The sequence below is a fragment of the Heterocephalus glaber genome, unplaced genomic scaffold (genome assembly GCF_053883595.1).
Source record: "Heterocephalus glaber isolate CG9 unplaced genomic scaffold, H.glaber_assembly_v1.0 deba00001606, whole genome shotgun sequence".
NCBI classification, from domain to species: domain Eukaryota; kingdom Metazoa; phylum Chordata; class Mammalia; order Rodentia; family Bathyergidae; genus Heterocephalus; species Heterocephalus glaber.
The window spans coordinates 40,996,209-41,011,921 of NW_028258377.1; the positions used below are offsets into that span (position 1 = coordinate 40,996,209).

General features: G+C 45.7%; 1 protein-coding gene across 7 annotated transcripts in view; it reads right to left on the reverse strand.

Moving 5' to 3' along the window:
• The window catches only part of LOC101715974 (zinc finger protein 354A), a 35,892-nt gene extending 23,854 nt beyond the window's left edge, over nt 1–12,038 (reverse strand). Inside the window, exons 1-4 of one of the 7 annotated variants that reach the window (XM_087195004.1) lie at nt 11,859–12,036; nt 10,486–10,571; nt 5,428–5,554; nt 4,842–4,937 (exon numbers count right to left, since the gene is read on the reverse strand). In XM_087195004.1, the coding sequence (XP_087051130.1) occupies nt 4,842–4,937; nt 5,428–5,554; nt 10,486–10,518 (256 nt within the window). In that variant the 5' untranslated portion in view covers nt 10,519–10,571; nt 11,859–12,036. Of the gene's footprint in view, nt 1–4,841; nt 4,938–5,427; nt 5,555–10,485; nt 10,572–11,858 lie in introns of all 7 variants that reach the window. The other 6 variants (XM_087195005.1, XM_021242160.2, XM_013065076.3 and 3 more) reach the window with 6 other exon arrangements.
• Between the last annotated feature and the right edge of the window lie 3,675 nt (nt 12,039–15,713).

The following is a 15,713-nucleotide window of genomic DNA, read 5'->3' on the forward strand; positions in this document are numbered from 1 at the left end:
AACTCTGAATTTGTTCTTCTGACTCCAGTGTCTCACCTTTCTAGCAATATTTTCCACTAGATTTATCCCTCACGGTACATAGAACTCCTCTTGTTACTTCAAAAAGTACTGATTGCTTCTTACTTTACTTATTCATCAAATATTTACAAAACACGTAGTTATGTTAGGTTCCATCCTAGGCACTGGTGATCCACAATACACTATACATCTGGTAATGAAAAGAAAGTTCATTTCTTCAAACAGTTCACATTTTGGCATACAAGTGAAGAAATTAATAAGCAATCACAACACAATGTGATTGCTCCTACAACAAAAACCAGGCAGAACTGGATGCGAACATGAGGTTAGAAGAGCATTCCAAGTGTCCTTAGATAGTGGACAGAACAGGTATGGAAGGGATATGGGTGCCAGTTGGAGTTTTCTGACATCTATAATGAGATTTTAAAGGAGGACCCACTGGCTGAAGGCAGCAACAATCTTTTAAACACAAGCCAATGTTCCAGACTTATGTTTTAAGTTTCCTTCCTCACTTTATCCTATGGCCAGTCAGATTCAAAGGTCACTTGCATTTGCAGTTTTGCAAGACTTCTGGAGTCAGAGAATGAGGGAGCTATATGCTGGGAATTATACACACAACTACGTAGATACGCACATTTATAAACATTTTCCATAATGTGGAAAATAGAAATGCTAGTTTGGAAATTTTGTTAGCAACCAATTTTTAAATCTTTTACTTATGGGAAATTTACAGCTTATACAAAAGTAGAGTGAATTATATAATGAATCTCCAAGCCAACTTCAACAGCTACCAACAATGTTCCATCTATAACTAACTATACTATGGTTGACGTGTGTCACTCCCCACCCCCAAATATGTTACAGTCCTAACATCTAGAACCCCAAACTGTGGCCTTATTTAGAAATAGGGTTTTTGCAGATTTAATTAAATAAAGATGAGAATTTTAGGGCAGAAGCTAATTTCATGACAAGTGCCTTTGGAAAATAGGGAAGCATGGCTACTGGCATGTACAGAGGATACAATACGGAGGTAGAGGGGGAGACAGGATTGATACAGCTGCAAGTCTGGCAACCTCAAGAATTCCTGGCTGCCACATATGCCAGGAAAAAACAAGGATGGATTCATCTAGTGTTCAGGGACACTGCCAATATTTTGAACTTGGAACTCTAGGACTGCGAAACAACACATTTCTATTGCTTTACACCACTTTATTCTATACTGACTACTGTTACTGTGGTACTTTGTTAGGGTAAACCCCAAAAACTCTTCCACCAAATTATGCTAAAGCACATCTCAGCCATCAATCACTTTATCCAAAAATGTATTAAACTATTTATTACTTCTACCAAAATTAACATTATTGTTTGCACTTATTTTTGCCCTTAGGATATAAACTACAAATAAACTGCTGTGATATAAAGGAACTTGAAATAATTCTCTATAGTGCTAAGCCACCAACCTGAAACACAATTAGGGTCATTTGTTTCATTAAGTTTTCAATATTTAGAGGTCGTTTTCTCATTTTAATGTAATTTTGGTTTTTAACTTTATGAAATGTTTTCATATTTCAAAAGTCAAAATGATAAAATGAGATACCTTCAAAAAATTCTAGATTATATTCTTGGTCCTGCCATTGTTTTTCTTCCTTTTCTTTACAGGTAACCATTTTTACTGATTTTATTTTTTTGTTCTTTTTAAAGAAATACATAAGTACTTTTATGCTATTCCCTACTCTGTCTTAGATAACAGTACTATACTTACTGTTCTGTTTTGTACTTTTCCCTCTCCTACTAACAATATTCTGGAGATAACCCCACTGAGGAATTTACAAGAGTCTTCTTGATTTCTTTTTATAGCTCATGGAGTTCCATCATGTGGATGTGGCACAGTTTATTCAACCAGATTCCTTGCTAGGCATTTGGGTTGACTCTAATACACTGGGACTTTACATTAGCACAGGACAAAGGTATAGCTTTAAAGAACTTTTTATACTGCTAATAAGCAAACATAATATTTCAAAAATCCTAGTACAAAGTAGACCTGCTAGACTAACATCATGAAAACTACATCAAGACCACCTGTTCTCTCAGACAAAAAAGTCATCTAGGGCCTCAGGACTACTTGCCAGTGTGAAGAAGCTCTCTGTGTACTGACAGGAGGAGAGCTTCAATATACAAGAGGCAGAATATTTTATACTATAATCTGAGAAGAAAAATATAGAAATACTTGTATATGTAGAGATGGGCACTTCCAAATATTGTTACTGACTCTGGTTTGCATCCAATTAAGTGTCGTTTTTCTCCCTCTAACTGTATTTCTATATATGTGTTCTATACTTGTCCAATCCCCTCTCATCCCTCAGCAGCTCCAGTTTGGTTTCTACTCCTACCTACCTTCACTAAGGCACTATGACCTCCACACAGCTAAGGCAGGCCACACTTCAGTTTTTACCTAATTCATCTCTAGGGAGCATCTGACAGTGACTCCTCATTTCCTCTGAGGCACTCTCTTCCTAAGCTACAGTAACTGCATACTTCCTCCCCACTCTTCTCATTTTCCACAAGCCTCAACTTTGGGGACTCATTTTCCTCTACCTGTTCTTTAATCCTTTTTTTTTTTGTACCGGGGATCGAACTCTGGACCTTGTGCTTGCAAGGCAAGAGGCAGCACCACTGAGCTAAATCCCTGGCCCTGCTCTGTAATCCTTAGAGTTCCTTAGGTATTCTGTCATTCTGCCTCATTCCAGGGGCCAGGTTCAATTACAAAGTTACAAGCGAGGTAAGACTTCTCTATTCTCCACTTCCACTTATAAAGGCCATCTACTCCAAACTGCAACTTTGGTTTCCAAGACACCTCAAAGTCAACATGCTTAGAATCAGATTCGTGATGATTCCCTATGACCCATTTAACCTCTTGTTTCTATCAGTGGCACTGTTCTCCATCAAAACCTTGAGAGGCACCTTTGACAACTCCCTTTCTCTCAGCCCCATCATCTAATCAATTCTCCAGCTCTCTTATTCTACCATCTTAACGTGTCTCAAATACACCCACTTCTTCCCACCTTTACTGCTACCATCCTGTTGGGAGCCTTGCCTTCTGTCACGGCTGGGATCTGAATATCCCCTAACAGTCTCACGTGCTCAGATGTGAGGCTTTTGGAAGGTGACTGATCGTAGGGAAGCGTATGGATTCTGGCCTTCCTCCTGCCAGCACCCTCCAGTTCTGTGCTCTCACAGCACTTTGTGCCTTTCCCTCCTGGTCTTCCACAGAATTTGTCATGCCACACCCTGGGTGTCTGGCGTCTTCACCTCATCCTGCACAGTCCGCCTTGCGCTCCACGAGGGCAGGACCTGCATCTCCTCCTGCCCCGCCAGCACCTGGCACAGTGCTCACTCAGCATTGTGAACAGACAAGTGGTCAGGGAAGGTACAAGCTGGGCCTCCAGCTCCAGAGCCTCCAGGATAACCACCCTCAGCCTGGGAGAGCCACAGTAGCCGCCTCTCCAGTCCCCTCTGCCACTTCTCTCCTCTGACCACGGCACCTCAGGCCCAGTCACAGATTTCGCTTTCTTAACCACCTGGGAAATGCTGGTTCCTGGGATTCTGTCCTCTGCTCTGTTCTCTCACCTGGTCAGTTCAAGGCTGCAAATGCCACCTACACACCGAAGGCTCCCTGACCATCCCATGAGTTCCAACCCATCTTTCACTCACCTGCCCACCAGCGATCTCTACCGGGAAGGCCATTCACATCTCAAAGGAAAGCCGTCCTGCACTGACCTCCTCCTGTCTCCTTATCAAGCTGGCTCCTCCTTGTTCCCCATCACCCGCACTGTGGGTGCCTCTGTCCGGGCCTTAGCAGCTTCCGGCTTACAAGACTGCAGTGGCTCTGGGAGGCTTCTCACCTCCAGTTCTGCCTTGCATTAAGTTTATCCTCCACATTGCTTCAAAATAACCACTCTCATTAACTTCAAATCCCAAAGGATTTCATAAAAATATACCTGCTTTGTGAAAAATTAAAACGTTGCATGCAAATAAAGCCCATCATCAGATTCATTCCAAAAGTAACTACTGGTGCCAGCTAAGTTGTATCCCCCTAAGCTTACCCAGCTTCCTCCGAAGCTTGCTCTCTGTCCCCAGAAGCATTACACTGCACACAGACACACACATCACTGTCTTTAAACAGCGACGTATCTTAGAGCACTCAGTACCATGCTTCATTCCTTAATGGCCCTTGGCGCTCTGTCTACATCAGTGTGCTCTTCATTTTAAGTGTGGTGAGGGGTTCCAGAGTAAGGACATACCAGTTTCTTCAGCTATTTTGTTGAAGGACATTTAAATTGTTTCTGATTTAGATCAATTCTTCTAAACTTCAAGATTCATATAAAACGCTACTTAACTTCTTCAATTATTTTCAGTCATCCATGAGACAGTTCCGGTCTCTTAGAACTGCACCAAAGCACTGCTCCTATGTGGCCCTTACACAGCTTCCTCCTTTCATTTCTTTCCTCGGCTTCTCCTTTTCCTACACCTACCCTCAGCTTCACCCAGAAGGAGTTATTTGCAGTCCCTTAAATATACTGTTTGTTGAATGAATGCATGAAAATGCAGCCCTTCTCGGAAGCAACAGGAAATGACAAGAAGAGAGCCCTGAGAGATTCATTTGAGAAGTGACTACAAGAAAGTGAGAGGAAGTACATGTCTAGGAGCTTGGGCTTTGCCTTTCCCTCTTCTTAAGGACCGAGAAGCTGAAGAAGTTTCCCAGCCAACACGCCAAGCTTCCTCGCCTTCGTATTAACCCAGGTACCTCGGGCTCAATCACTCACCGAGAGAGGGGCCTCCAGGGTTTTCTTTCTCAACCTTCCAGGGATCCTCTCCTTGCTGCAACAGGGAGATCACCCTTGGTTTGGTAAAGGGGAATCCTGCTCACAGACAAAAACTGAATTAATTAAAAATTTGAAAAACAGCAGAGTAAGAGAAACAGACTACAGAAACTGTCTGTGGCCCACAAAGCCTGAAATGTTCACCACCTGGCCCTTTCTAGAGACGTTCTGCTGACACCGAGACAGGCAAGTGCAGGTGCAAGACAACAAATGAAGCCTCTGCCGAGATGAGCCAAGGAACCACAGGAGAACTGCGGTGGGGAAAAGACTGGACCGTGAAGACACCTCCCGTGGGCAACCACACAGAGGGCAGGGAGTGATTCCCAACAGCACCCCCTCTGTTCCTGTGCACGTCCATTCCAGGCCTGTGATCGCGGCGGGTGCTTTCAATTTATTTGTACACACCCAATTTGTACAGTCCTAAGGCAAAACTCAGCTGACGTTTTTGATGATCAAGAGCTGCTACTCAGGGAAGGAAGCACTGAGACCTCCCTTTCCCAAACTTGATCGCTGCGGGGAATTTCCTTACCCAGGGAAGTCAGGTTCCTGTAGTTCTCCAGCATGACGTCCCGGTACAAGCTTCTCTGCAGAGCGTCCAGCTTCCTCCACTCCTCCCGAGTAAAGAGCACAGCCACATCCTCGAAGGTCACTGCCACCTGTAAGGACAAGCCACTGCAGCTCACTCAGGACCAGGTCTCAGAGGGAAGAAGGCAGCAGTGGGGAGGCAGAGGCTCCTGGGAAATGCTGCTGTTGCCACTCAAGGTTCTGAAGGTCCAGGTCGTCTGTGAAAAATGGACACTGAGCAGCCAAAAGGAGGAACCTGGCCGCTATAGTTTGGATCTTCCCTGCCCCTCAAAGCCCAGTGTGTTGAAGTCTTGTTCCCAGGCCCAAGGTGCCAGTGAGAGGAGTGGAACCTTCAGGAGGGGACCCCAGCTGGTTCCTGTTCCTCTCTCTCCTTCCCAGTGGCCTCTTCCTGCAGATTCCCGCCCTGATACACGGTACTGCTCCAGCACAGGTGCAAAACTACAATGCCAAGTGACCATGGACCAAAACATCTGAAACCAGAGCTAAAATAAATCTTTACTTCTTTAAATCCGTTATCTCAGGTATTTTATAACAGTAACAGAAAGCTACCGTACCAGCTGTGTGTCACTCAGCACAAGATGTCTAACGGGACTCAGGCATTCAATGAGTGTTAACGAAAATGGTCTTTGTGAAGATTAGATGATAACTTGTGAAACAACTGGAAATGTGTCTACTCTTTAACTCACTGGTTACTGTATTTGGGTTGGATTGAGGATGCATTAGAGTACACAAAATTGCATGCACGAGGTTACTTAGGGTGCTTGTTATAGTAAAACATAAAAATAAAAGGAAACCTGAATCCTTTAAATAATGTTAAGACAGTGTCTGGCTGTTCAGTCAAACTTCAGGATAGTAATTACAAAAATTAAAATGGCTATCGGTTACCGACTGCTTTCTACTGGCTAAGTACTGCTCTTAGCGCTTTATGTTCAACTTTAGTGCATAATATATTTAATCTCCACCATAATCCTATGAAGGAAGAATTATCATTGCTCCTATTCTACATAAGAAAAAATAATATCACAGAGGATGAACCATCTGTCCAAGTCACACAGCTTCTACCACACAGTGGGGGAAGACGAATTCCAATCCACGTGGCTGTCTGAGGCTCCATTCTTAACAAAGCTGCAAAACTGTCTCAACACCTATCTCTCAGGGATAACAAAGGAGATCATCTACATGGGTGGCCTAAGTTCTTCGAAGCAGCCACATGTGTGCTAAGATCCTGCAGACTGACCTCAGCTGAGTAGAACATGGTGACTGAGAGACGGAGTGCTACAGGTGCAGAGCTCAGATTATCCTGGGCTATCGCAAGAGCTCTGGAAAACCAGCCACTTATTTTAACATTTGTTATCTGACCTCACATTCTCCTATGAGGTAAACGTTCTGGAATGTATCGCTCAGCTTAATAGAACTCCAGTCTCCACCAACCCTAAGGCGAAGAGTGGGATAATACCTGATTTCTATAGGAAAGATTTCCTCCTTTGCAACAGGCTGCCTACCTGATGCCAAATTTAACTATTTGTTAAATGTAGTAATGCCTCTCTTTGTTCTCTGGCTATAAGAATTCGTATAACCTCCTTCCAGTCAGAACATGTCACTAAAGTATCTTGAATCTGCCTTCCTAGGTCATGGTCACTCATGTTTGGCTCAGAATAAACGATTTTCTTCTTTACTGTAAAGCAGAATTCTTATTTTGTCAACACATACAACAAAGATGGACAGCGATGAGGGTTGCTCAATAAGGAGAATGTATGTACTCAAAATGCTACTGAATTTCACACTCAAAAGGGGTTAAAACGGTAAAGTACATGGGATGGACACTTTGCCACAATAAAGTTTAAAATGGTACAATACATACATACTTATATATGCACATACATCAGGTATACAGAAAATGATTCTGAAGGATGCGCAACAAAGGACTGCCAGTAAATACCTCCAGACAGTGGGGCCATGGTGATTTTACTTTCTTTTTTATGTATGCTGTGATACTGTAAAATACATATTTAGTCTTCATCCCGATTTCCTGGCACACAGCTCCCAAAATTCTTAAAATCGTCAAAGTGATAATCAGTCTCTGTTAACTCCTGGCTGAGGCTCCCGGCGAGCATCAGGATAGGGGCTGAGGGGAACCTGGCCAACGATTTAATCAACCTTGCCTATGCAGTGCAACCTCCCGAAGAACCCAGCAGCACTGAGAAAGCCGGACCGCTGAATACACGGAGCTTCCCGAAGGGTGGCGGAGCCTGAGAGGACTGGGAGCTCCACACCCCATGTCTCACTCCTGTCAGAACGGAGCTGAATTAAAGGACACCAGCTGGGGTCTCCATCTGCAGCACGACTTGCTTGGTGGACAAACCCCTTACCTTGGTATGAGAAGTGTTAGGAGAGTGTTGGTATAGGAGAAACTGAGTTTGGTTTTCTATTCATATTTTTTATACTCTAAAATTTTTAATGTGAGCATATAATACATGTATGATAAGATAATATATTGGCATATGAGGCGAATATAGGAAATGATGTTTCCCCTCAAAGAACTTACAATCCAACTGGCAGACAAGGAAAATGCATGAAATAGTGTGAACCACGGAAGAGAGCTATGTAGGGACCTGGGCTTAACTCAGTGGTAGAGCACTTGGGTGGCATGCCAGAGGCGCTACTACGATCCCAGCACCGAGGGGTAAAAAAGTGGTGTACCTGAGCAAGCAGAACCATGTGACACCTTCTACTTTAATCTTCATTAGAGACAAGAAAAAGAAAACTGAGATCCAGGCAGATGAGACCCCAGATCACATGCTTTACTAGGGCAGGAGCAGGACCATAACTGAAACTTCCCAATTTCGAACCCAGCTCCCACTCACTTCTTTCTGATCTTAACCCTCCATCACTGAGTGTGACACAGTGGAGCACACGGCACCGACACATGGTCAACGGGCATGAACAGAGAGATGCACTAGGGCATTCTCGTGGATGGAGAAGGGATGGAGAAGGTCTAGACAGGAGAGCAACTTGGCCTTGCTGGAATGCAGTCAAAAAGCCTTGAAGGAAATGGTGCTGCTCAATCAGAGGATGGCAGATCCAGGCCACTGCCTCAGATCCAACCCCACCACACTTGTGGGGCCAAAGACAATGCCAAAATTGGCAAAGTGCCCTGCTACCATGTGACTGGGGCTGCCATGCTCTCCAAGGTGAAGCAGTGGAGCCACTGGAGGATTTAAGCCCGGATTGGGGGCCAGGTGCACGGAGCCTGAATGTGAGTTACTTGACTTCTTTGAGCTTCAGTGTCCTCATATGTATGTAAAATGAGGAATAACTGCCCTCCTGTATTGAGAACTAGAAATATCCTGCAAAGTGTTACGGTTTATATATAAAATATCCCCCCAAAGCCTCGTGTGTTCCCAGGTGGGGCTTTTAAGAGTAACTGGATCATGGGTGTTTTATAACTAGATCAGCCCGCTCATTGGTTTAATACAGTACTGGGTGATGGGGTTGCTGGCGAAGGGAGTTCCACCCGGGCTTTGGGTGACACCAACCAATAGGCTTGCACCGTGGACAGAACAAAAAGGACAGAATGAAGCCTTGCTGCTTTCTGCCTGCCCTTCTGTGGACTGTTTCTCCTCTTTCAGGTCTCTGCCATGCCACCCTGCCTTGGAGCCAGCCGACTATGGACTGAAACCTCTATAAACCGTGATCCAAAATAAACCTCTACTTCTTTAACTTGTGGTTGTATTTTGTCCCAGTAATGAAAAAGTAACTAAAACTCAAAATCTCAACATATTTCTTTTCAATTATTAGATGAAGATGAATGAAGGAGGAGGAGTTTCTGGTTCCTAGAAACACTGGAAAGTAGTTTCTGTCAACATCCACACAGTATTATTTAGCTGCCACAAACACCACACCGTGAGCTATTACCACCTGCCAGGCCTTGATCTAAACACTCTCCAGGCACTAACTCAAGTCGGCCTCTCTCCTCGCCTAGCGCTAGGCACAGCTGTTCTTTGGATCTTACAGGCGAGATGGAATTATTTGCCTTCGGCCTACAAACAGCAACAGAGGAGAGGAGTTAAAACATGTCCTCTGGGGGCCAGGGATTTAGCTCAGTGGGTCCAACGCCTGCCTCACAATCGCAAGGTCCCGAGTTCGATCCCCGTTACCAAAAGACAAAGTCCTCTGGCTTGGGAGCCCTCACTTCTAACCACTGGGTGCACTGCTTCTCCATCACCGATATCCCATGAAACCCTCCTGTGGCTTCCTGTGGAGTCTTCCCTTTGCCCTCAGAGGAAAAGTCCTCTCCCACTGTGTCTCCTCAACATAGCTATCCTTTGTTGACACAGCGTCTCACCTAAATGGGTGCCTCTCTTGCACCCCAAAATAAAGATGAAAACGGCAGGTCAAGATCAGCTTTCGTGAGTGTTACAGGCAAAGTAAATGATCTTCAAGGTGAGAGGAAGAAAAAAACAAAACAGTGGGCTGCAGAAGCTAGGGAGAAGTACTGTGAGAACTCCCAGGAGTTAAAAGAATCATTCTTGGCAAGGACAGGAAGACATGGATGAGTCAAAGCAGCAGGGCCAGAAAGAAATTTTCCCAGGTGTGCAAGTTTTTCTGTCCCTAATGATAGGACACCTGGCTTCTAAACTGTCAAATTAGTTATCAGACAGTGATTCGTCGTCTGATGAATCCCTGAGATTAGTGAGCAAAGTGTGCCTATCAAGAACAGAAAAGCGAACACGACATGTGGATGAGTGTGGGCAGTGCTTCCTACATCACCCATGAGTGACCAACGCATCCAAGGTGAAAGGACGTGCGCTGCAAATCCCGGGGAAGGCTGTACTGGGTAGAAGTCTTCAGCAAGGGAAGAAACAACAAAGCCCATCCATTAAGAATTGAGATGGGGCCGGGGATTTAGCTCAGTGGTTCCAGTGCCTTCCTTACACGCTCAAGGTCCCGAGTTCAATCCCCGGTTAAAAAAAAAAAAAAATTGAGATGGCAATGAGCTCACCTGAGCCCTTGCTTCCTTCCGCTTATTAGCCATGTCCTCTTTCTGGGCTCTTCCCCCTGGATGGCTGTGGTCTCCAGAAAGTAGATCTGAGAGAAGAAAAAGGTATCAGGAGAAAAGCCCTTTCCACTTTCCCCTCAGAATCAGCATCTCTGACATCCTTCCACCGCCCAAGAAAGACCAGATGTGTCCTCAGAGAGGGAAAGCAGGAGAGGCTGGGGCTGGACAGAGGCAGAGGTAAGGGCTGAGGCCAGCTGGCTCCAGACCCTCATTCTTCTTGCCTCAGGGAATTCCCAGAAGCGAGACCTGGTGAGGATGCTGCCTGCCATAAACTGCAGGGACTCACTGAGCCTCACTACATGCCAGGCACTGCTTACTGTTTGGTCCCACAGCCTGCTGGCATTGGAAACTAAGGGCAGGAAACCGAGGGCAGTGTGGGGGCCACCTGTTCCTGTTCACACAGCCAAGGAGAGTGGCACCAGCATCCAACCCAGGAGGGAACCTGAGATCTGCTCTACTGTCACTATCCAGCCCGTGACAGTTTTCCTGAACCTCAAGCCTTTCCATCCAACGTCTGTCTCTTGTCAAGGAATCCATTTCCAGAGTTTTAGAGAAAACCGTTTCAGAAAATTATAACATAGGGTTGCCTATTGCGCTAAGATGGAAAAAATAGAGGTCGAGAGGAGACAAAGAAAACCAAAATTTGAAAGTATATAGTCCTGAACACAAACAAACAAACAAACAAACAGCTCCAGGACACCAGGTTAGAATTTTTCCCCTTCCAAGCCACTCCTAAATTCCTACGTCTTAAAAATACAACAGCCTGGGCCACTGGGCCGTGCCTTTCACCTGGAAGCAGAGCCCTGCTCCTGCCCCTCCGGGGATGCGCGATTCCAGGCCCCAGCCGGGTCCCCACTGTGCCCCAGCCCGAGCCTGTGCGCCTTCCGAGCGCGGACTCCCTGATAACCCGAGGCCCGTCCTGGTGCTTCCCGGCCCAATCGGGGACCTCGGCGGTGGCGGCGGTGGGCTGGAGTCGTCTTTGGGCGCTCCCGGGACCCTGTCCGGGGACACGAGGACATGGAGGGGACCCGGCACGGAGGCCCAGACCCGAGCTCCGCTCCCGGCTCTGCACGGGGCCAGCGCGGCTCCTCCGGAAGCCGGCTTGACCCCGCCGCACGGCCCGACCGACCGAGGCCCCGGGAGCGGGCCGGGCCAACCCGGACGGAGCGTGGGCCCGGCGCGTCCAGGGACAGCACGGGCTCGGGGCGGCGGCGGCGGCGGTGGCGGGCAGGTGACAGCCGGGGCCGCCCGCGCCACAGAGGCCCCGCCGTCTCGCGGGGCTGCTCCCGCACCGAGTCCGGCCGGCCACCGCTCACCTCCCGACTCGGTCCCGGCCGAGCCTCGCCGGGACGCGCTCCGCAGGGGGAGGAGCCGGCCTTCCCGCCTACCGCAGCCCGGCGTCGGGCCCCGCCTGCCCAGCGACCTCCGCCTGGGAGCCACGCTCCCTGAGGCCCAAGCTCCGCGGCCCTCGGAGGCGCTGAGGGGCGGGGAAGGGGCGGGGCCCGGCGGCCGCTGGTGCCTCTGGGAAATGGAGTCCTCCTGGGCCCGCAGCATTCGGGGAAGTGTAGTTCTGGTGCCTTTGTCGGCGTAGGGGGGGACCTAGCTGCGTCCACCTGGAGCCCAGACTCCCCAGGAGGCTCCCTGGAGCGCTCTTGGGCATCTGTCGCCTTCCTTGAGCTGCAGAATCTTGGATTCCAGGAACTGAACTTAGGTTCATTGCGGGGAGTGTCTTGTAGCTCTGCGTTTGTGTGAATGATGGTGTGGCCACCAGGCAGTGGCCCACAACAGACCCATTTCCCCTGCGATTACTCAGTAAAACAGCACCAAACACCTGCTACGTGCCGGGCACTTATGTGCCAGGCAATTAAGCGGTTTGACATACGTCAGTGAACAAAATGAATATTATTGTCCTGGAGTATGTTTTGTTAAAGGGTCAAGGAGCAGAGTATGAGTGAAGCTCCTAATCACGTGGCTTTTAAAGAGTTGATAAGTGTCGCGAGAAAAAGCAAAAGAGGAACAGGGTTGGGGCTATCTGGGGCCATTTGGGTGTGAGTCGGGTGGCCTAGGCTGGTGAGAATGGAGCAAAGATTCTGGGGCAGTGAGGCGAGGGGGGAAGGGAGGGGGGTCATTCCAGGTACTAAGAAGTCAAGTGGAAAAGAAATTGATGTAAATGCTTCCAGTTACAAGAAAAACACAGGGGGGAAGGTTTGATTGACAAGTACCAAAGAGGCAGAAGAACCATGCCCTTGATGTCACGAACCGGAAATCAGTGAGAAACACTTTGATTAACTTCTAGTGGCCCTTTGAGCTGCATACTAGTCTCTCTGTCGGTCACTGGTGCTCTATTGGGGATTGATCCCAGGGCCTGTACACTGACCTCCATCCCCAGGCCTTTTTATTCTTGTGGGTCAGGGTCTCAGCTAAGTCACTAAATTGCCCTCGCTGGGGTAGAATTTGTGCTCCTCCTGCCTAAGCCTTCCAGAGTGCTGGAATTGTAGGCATGTACTGCCATGCCTGCCTGGGCTTTTTTTTTTTTTTTTTTTTTTTTTTTTTAACAAAATGGAATATTGTAGACTGCACTTGTAACCTGTGTTTTCCTACCATTGAAGAATATGCCTTAAATATTTGAATTTGCCAATAAATATTCTCCTTTTTCAAAAACAGGTTTCGTGTACTTATTGCATTTTTACTTTTAAGGCATTTAACTAAAGTTATTGCTTTTAATATACTTACCTAAGTTGTTCCTGCTAATCATTTTTGTTATCTTTCTTTTTTATACCTTTCGTGTCTTTGTAGTTTTATCTTTGAATATTATTTTCTTGAACTTCTTGAAATTGTATTGGCTGATCGAGGGCTGGCCAAACTCTAAGACAGTTAAGTACATTGCCCAGTTGCCTTCCTGGAAGATTTTACAGTTTAAGCAGCTGTTGACAGTATGGACCTAAGATGCTGCCCACTCTGGACTTTTAAAAGATGTTTTTCTTTATTTAATATCCAATGGTGTCTTAGTTACTTTTCTCATTGTTGAGACAACGTATTTGACACCCAAAGTCGAAGGAACAAAGGTTAATTTCAGGTCACAGTTTGTAGAGGTTTCACTCCATAGTCAGCTGCTTCCAAGGCAGGTGGCATGGCAGAGGGGCACTGAAGAGGAGAAACAGTTCACGGTGGGCAGAAGGCAGCAAAGTAGAAGGCAGCAAGCAGGGAAGTAGCAAAGCAGCAAGCAACAAGTAATAAGCAAAGCACAGTAGCCCTCTTTCTGTCTCTGATATTCTTTCCAGGCCACAGTAGGGCACGTGGCACTCATACCCAGGGTGGGCCTTCCCATTATCCACTCCCAGAACCATGCCAAACCAATCATGGGACTAATTTAATATTCACACACATCCAGAATCTGAGCATCACATGCTTAATCCCAGCATCAAACACCCTAGATCCAGCTGCCTATGAAAAGCCCCACCTAGGACCACATGAGGCTTTGAGGGGACATCTAGACGCAAGCCATAATAAATAGTGATATTGTTTTTATAGCAAAGTTTGAGTACTTGTGAAATTAAGTATACTAGAAGGAAATGTTATCTTGTTTTTATATGTAATTTTGGTTACTTATGAAATTAAATATGTCATACTTGTTAACCATTTAGGTTAACAACCTAATATTAATTGCCTATATAGGAACTTTGGCCATTTATTTGGTATTATTTTAACACGCATAATTCTTACAGAGGAAAATCTTTTTGTTTTCTTCTGAGAATAATGCATTCATTATGAACATTCACACCGTATGTGGGGTGAAAAAACGTGTAACGAAGAAAGAAGCTCAACAGAAACACAGATTACATCTATTCATAAAGGGTACTGTGTGTGTACACACATCTATCTGCATAAAAATGGAACCACGTTTCTCATATTATTTAAAATATAAAATACATGTAAAGCCATTTAGAACTGATAGTCCAATCTAAACCGTGACTATAAAGAGAACGTTTCTGTCACCCGCCCCCCAAATTGAGAAGGAACTTCTTACTAACTCTTAGCGCTCCTTCCTAATCACAGACATTATAAGTGACATAGGCTTTTAACTTTATAGTTTCATTAGTGCGTGTTGGTGAAGCATAGTGATTACACCTGTGTAGATGGTTGGGGCACGGCTGTTCTTTAGTAGGGACACGGTGGTTCTGTGACCTACTGTAGTTTGAGTCTGGAGTGTCCCTGAAAGGCTCACGGATTCAAGGCTTGATCCCCAGTCCACCAGTGTTTAGAGAAACTACTTTAAGGCGATTTAAAAATGTTTATTAGTACGTGTTTGGAGTATGCAGTGTTTATATTTATTTGGGCAGTTTGCAGGTGCACATAACACATCTGAATTCTTTTCTCTGTCCCTTTCCTCGCCCAATCCTCCCTTTTCCCGCCAACTCTTCTTCCCCTTCCCATTTGCAAAAGCTCGATTTCCATGTTTTATTCAATTCCCTCCCTCTTTCAAAAATCCCTTCTTCCTTCCTCCCCTCCCCCTCCCTCCATCCTTATTCCCCTTTTCATTTGAAAAAAAATCACCCTACTTCCCCTTATCTATCTCGTCCTTTGCTCTTTATTTGTACTTTGGGTTTCTTCGATAAGAGAAACCATGTGATATTGAAACTTGTGCGTCTGATTCATTTCACTTAACATTATGGTCTTGAGGTGCATCCGTTTTCCCACAAATGCCTAAACTTTACACTGCTTTATGGCTGAATAGAACTCCATTGTGTATAAAGACCACATTTTCCTTAGGTATTCATCTGTTGATGGGCATATAGACTGTTTCTGAAATTTAGCTATTATAAATTGGGCTGCTATAAATATGGGTATGCATGTATCACTGTAATATGATAACTATAACTTGGGAAGATACCTAGAAGAGGAATGGCTGGCTCAAATGGAATTTCTAGTTTTCTTTTTTTTGAGGACTCTCCATACTGATCTCCATTGTGGTTGTACTAGTTCACATTTCTACCAGCATTGTAGAAGTGTTCCTTTTTCCCCATAGCTTCACCAGCATTTGTTATTATTTGATTTCTTGATGGCAGCCATTCTTTCTAGAGGAAGAACTTCAGCACTGCTCTAATTTGCATTTCTGTAATGGTCCGTGATGCTGAACCTTTTTTCATGTATTTATTGGCCATTTGTACTTC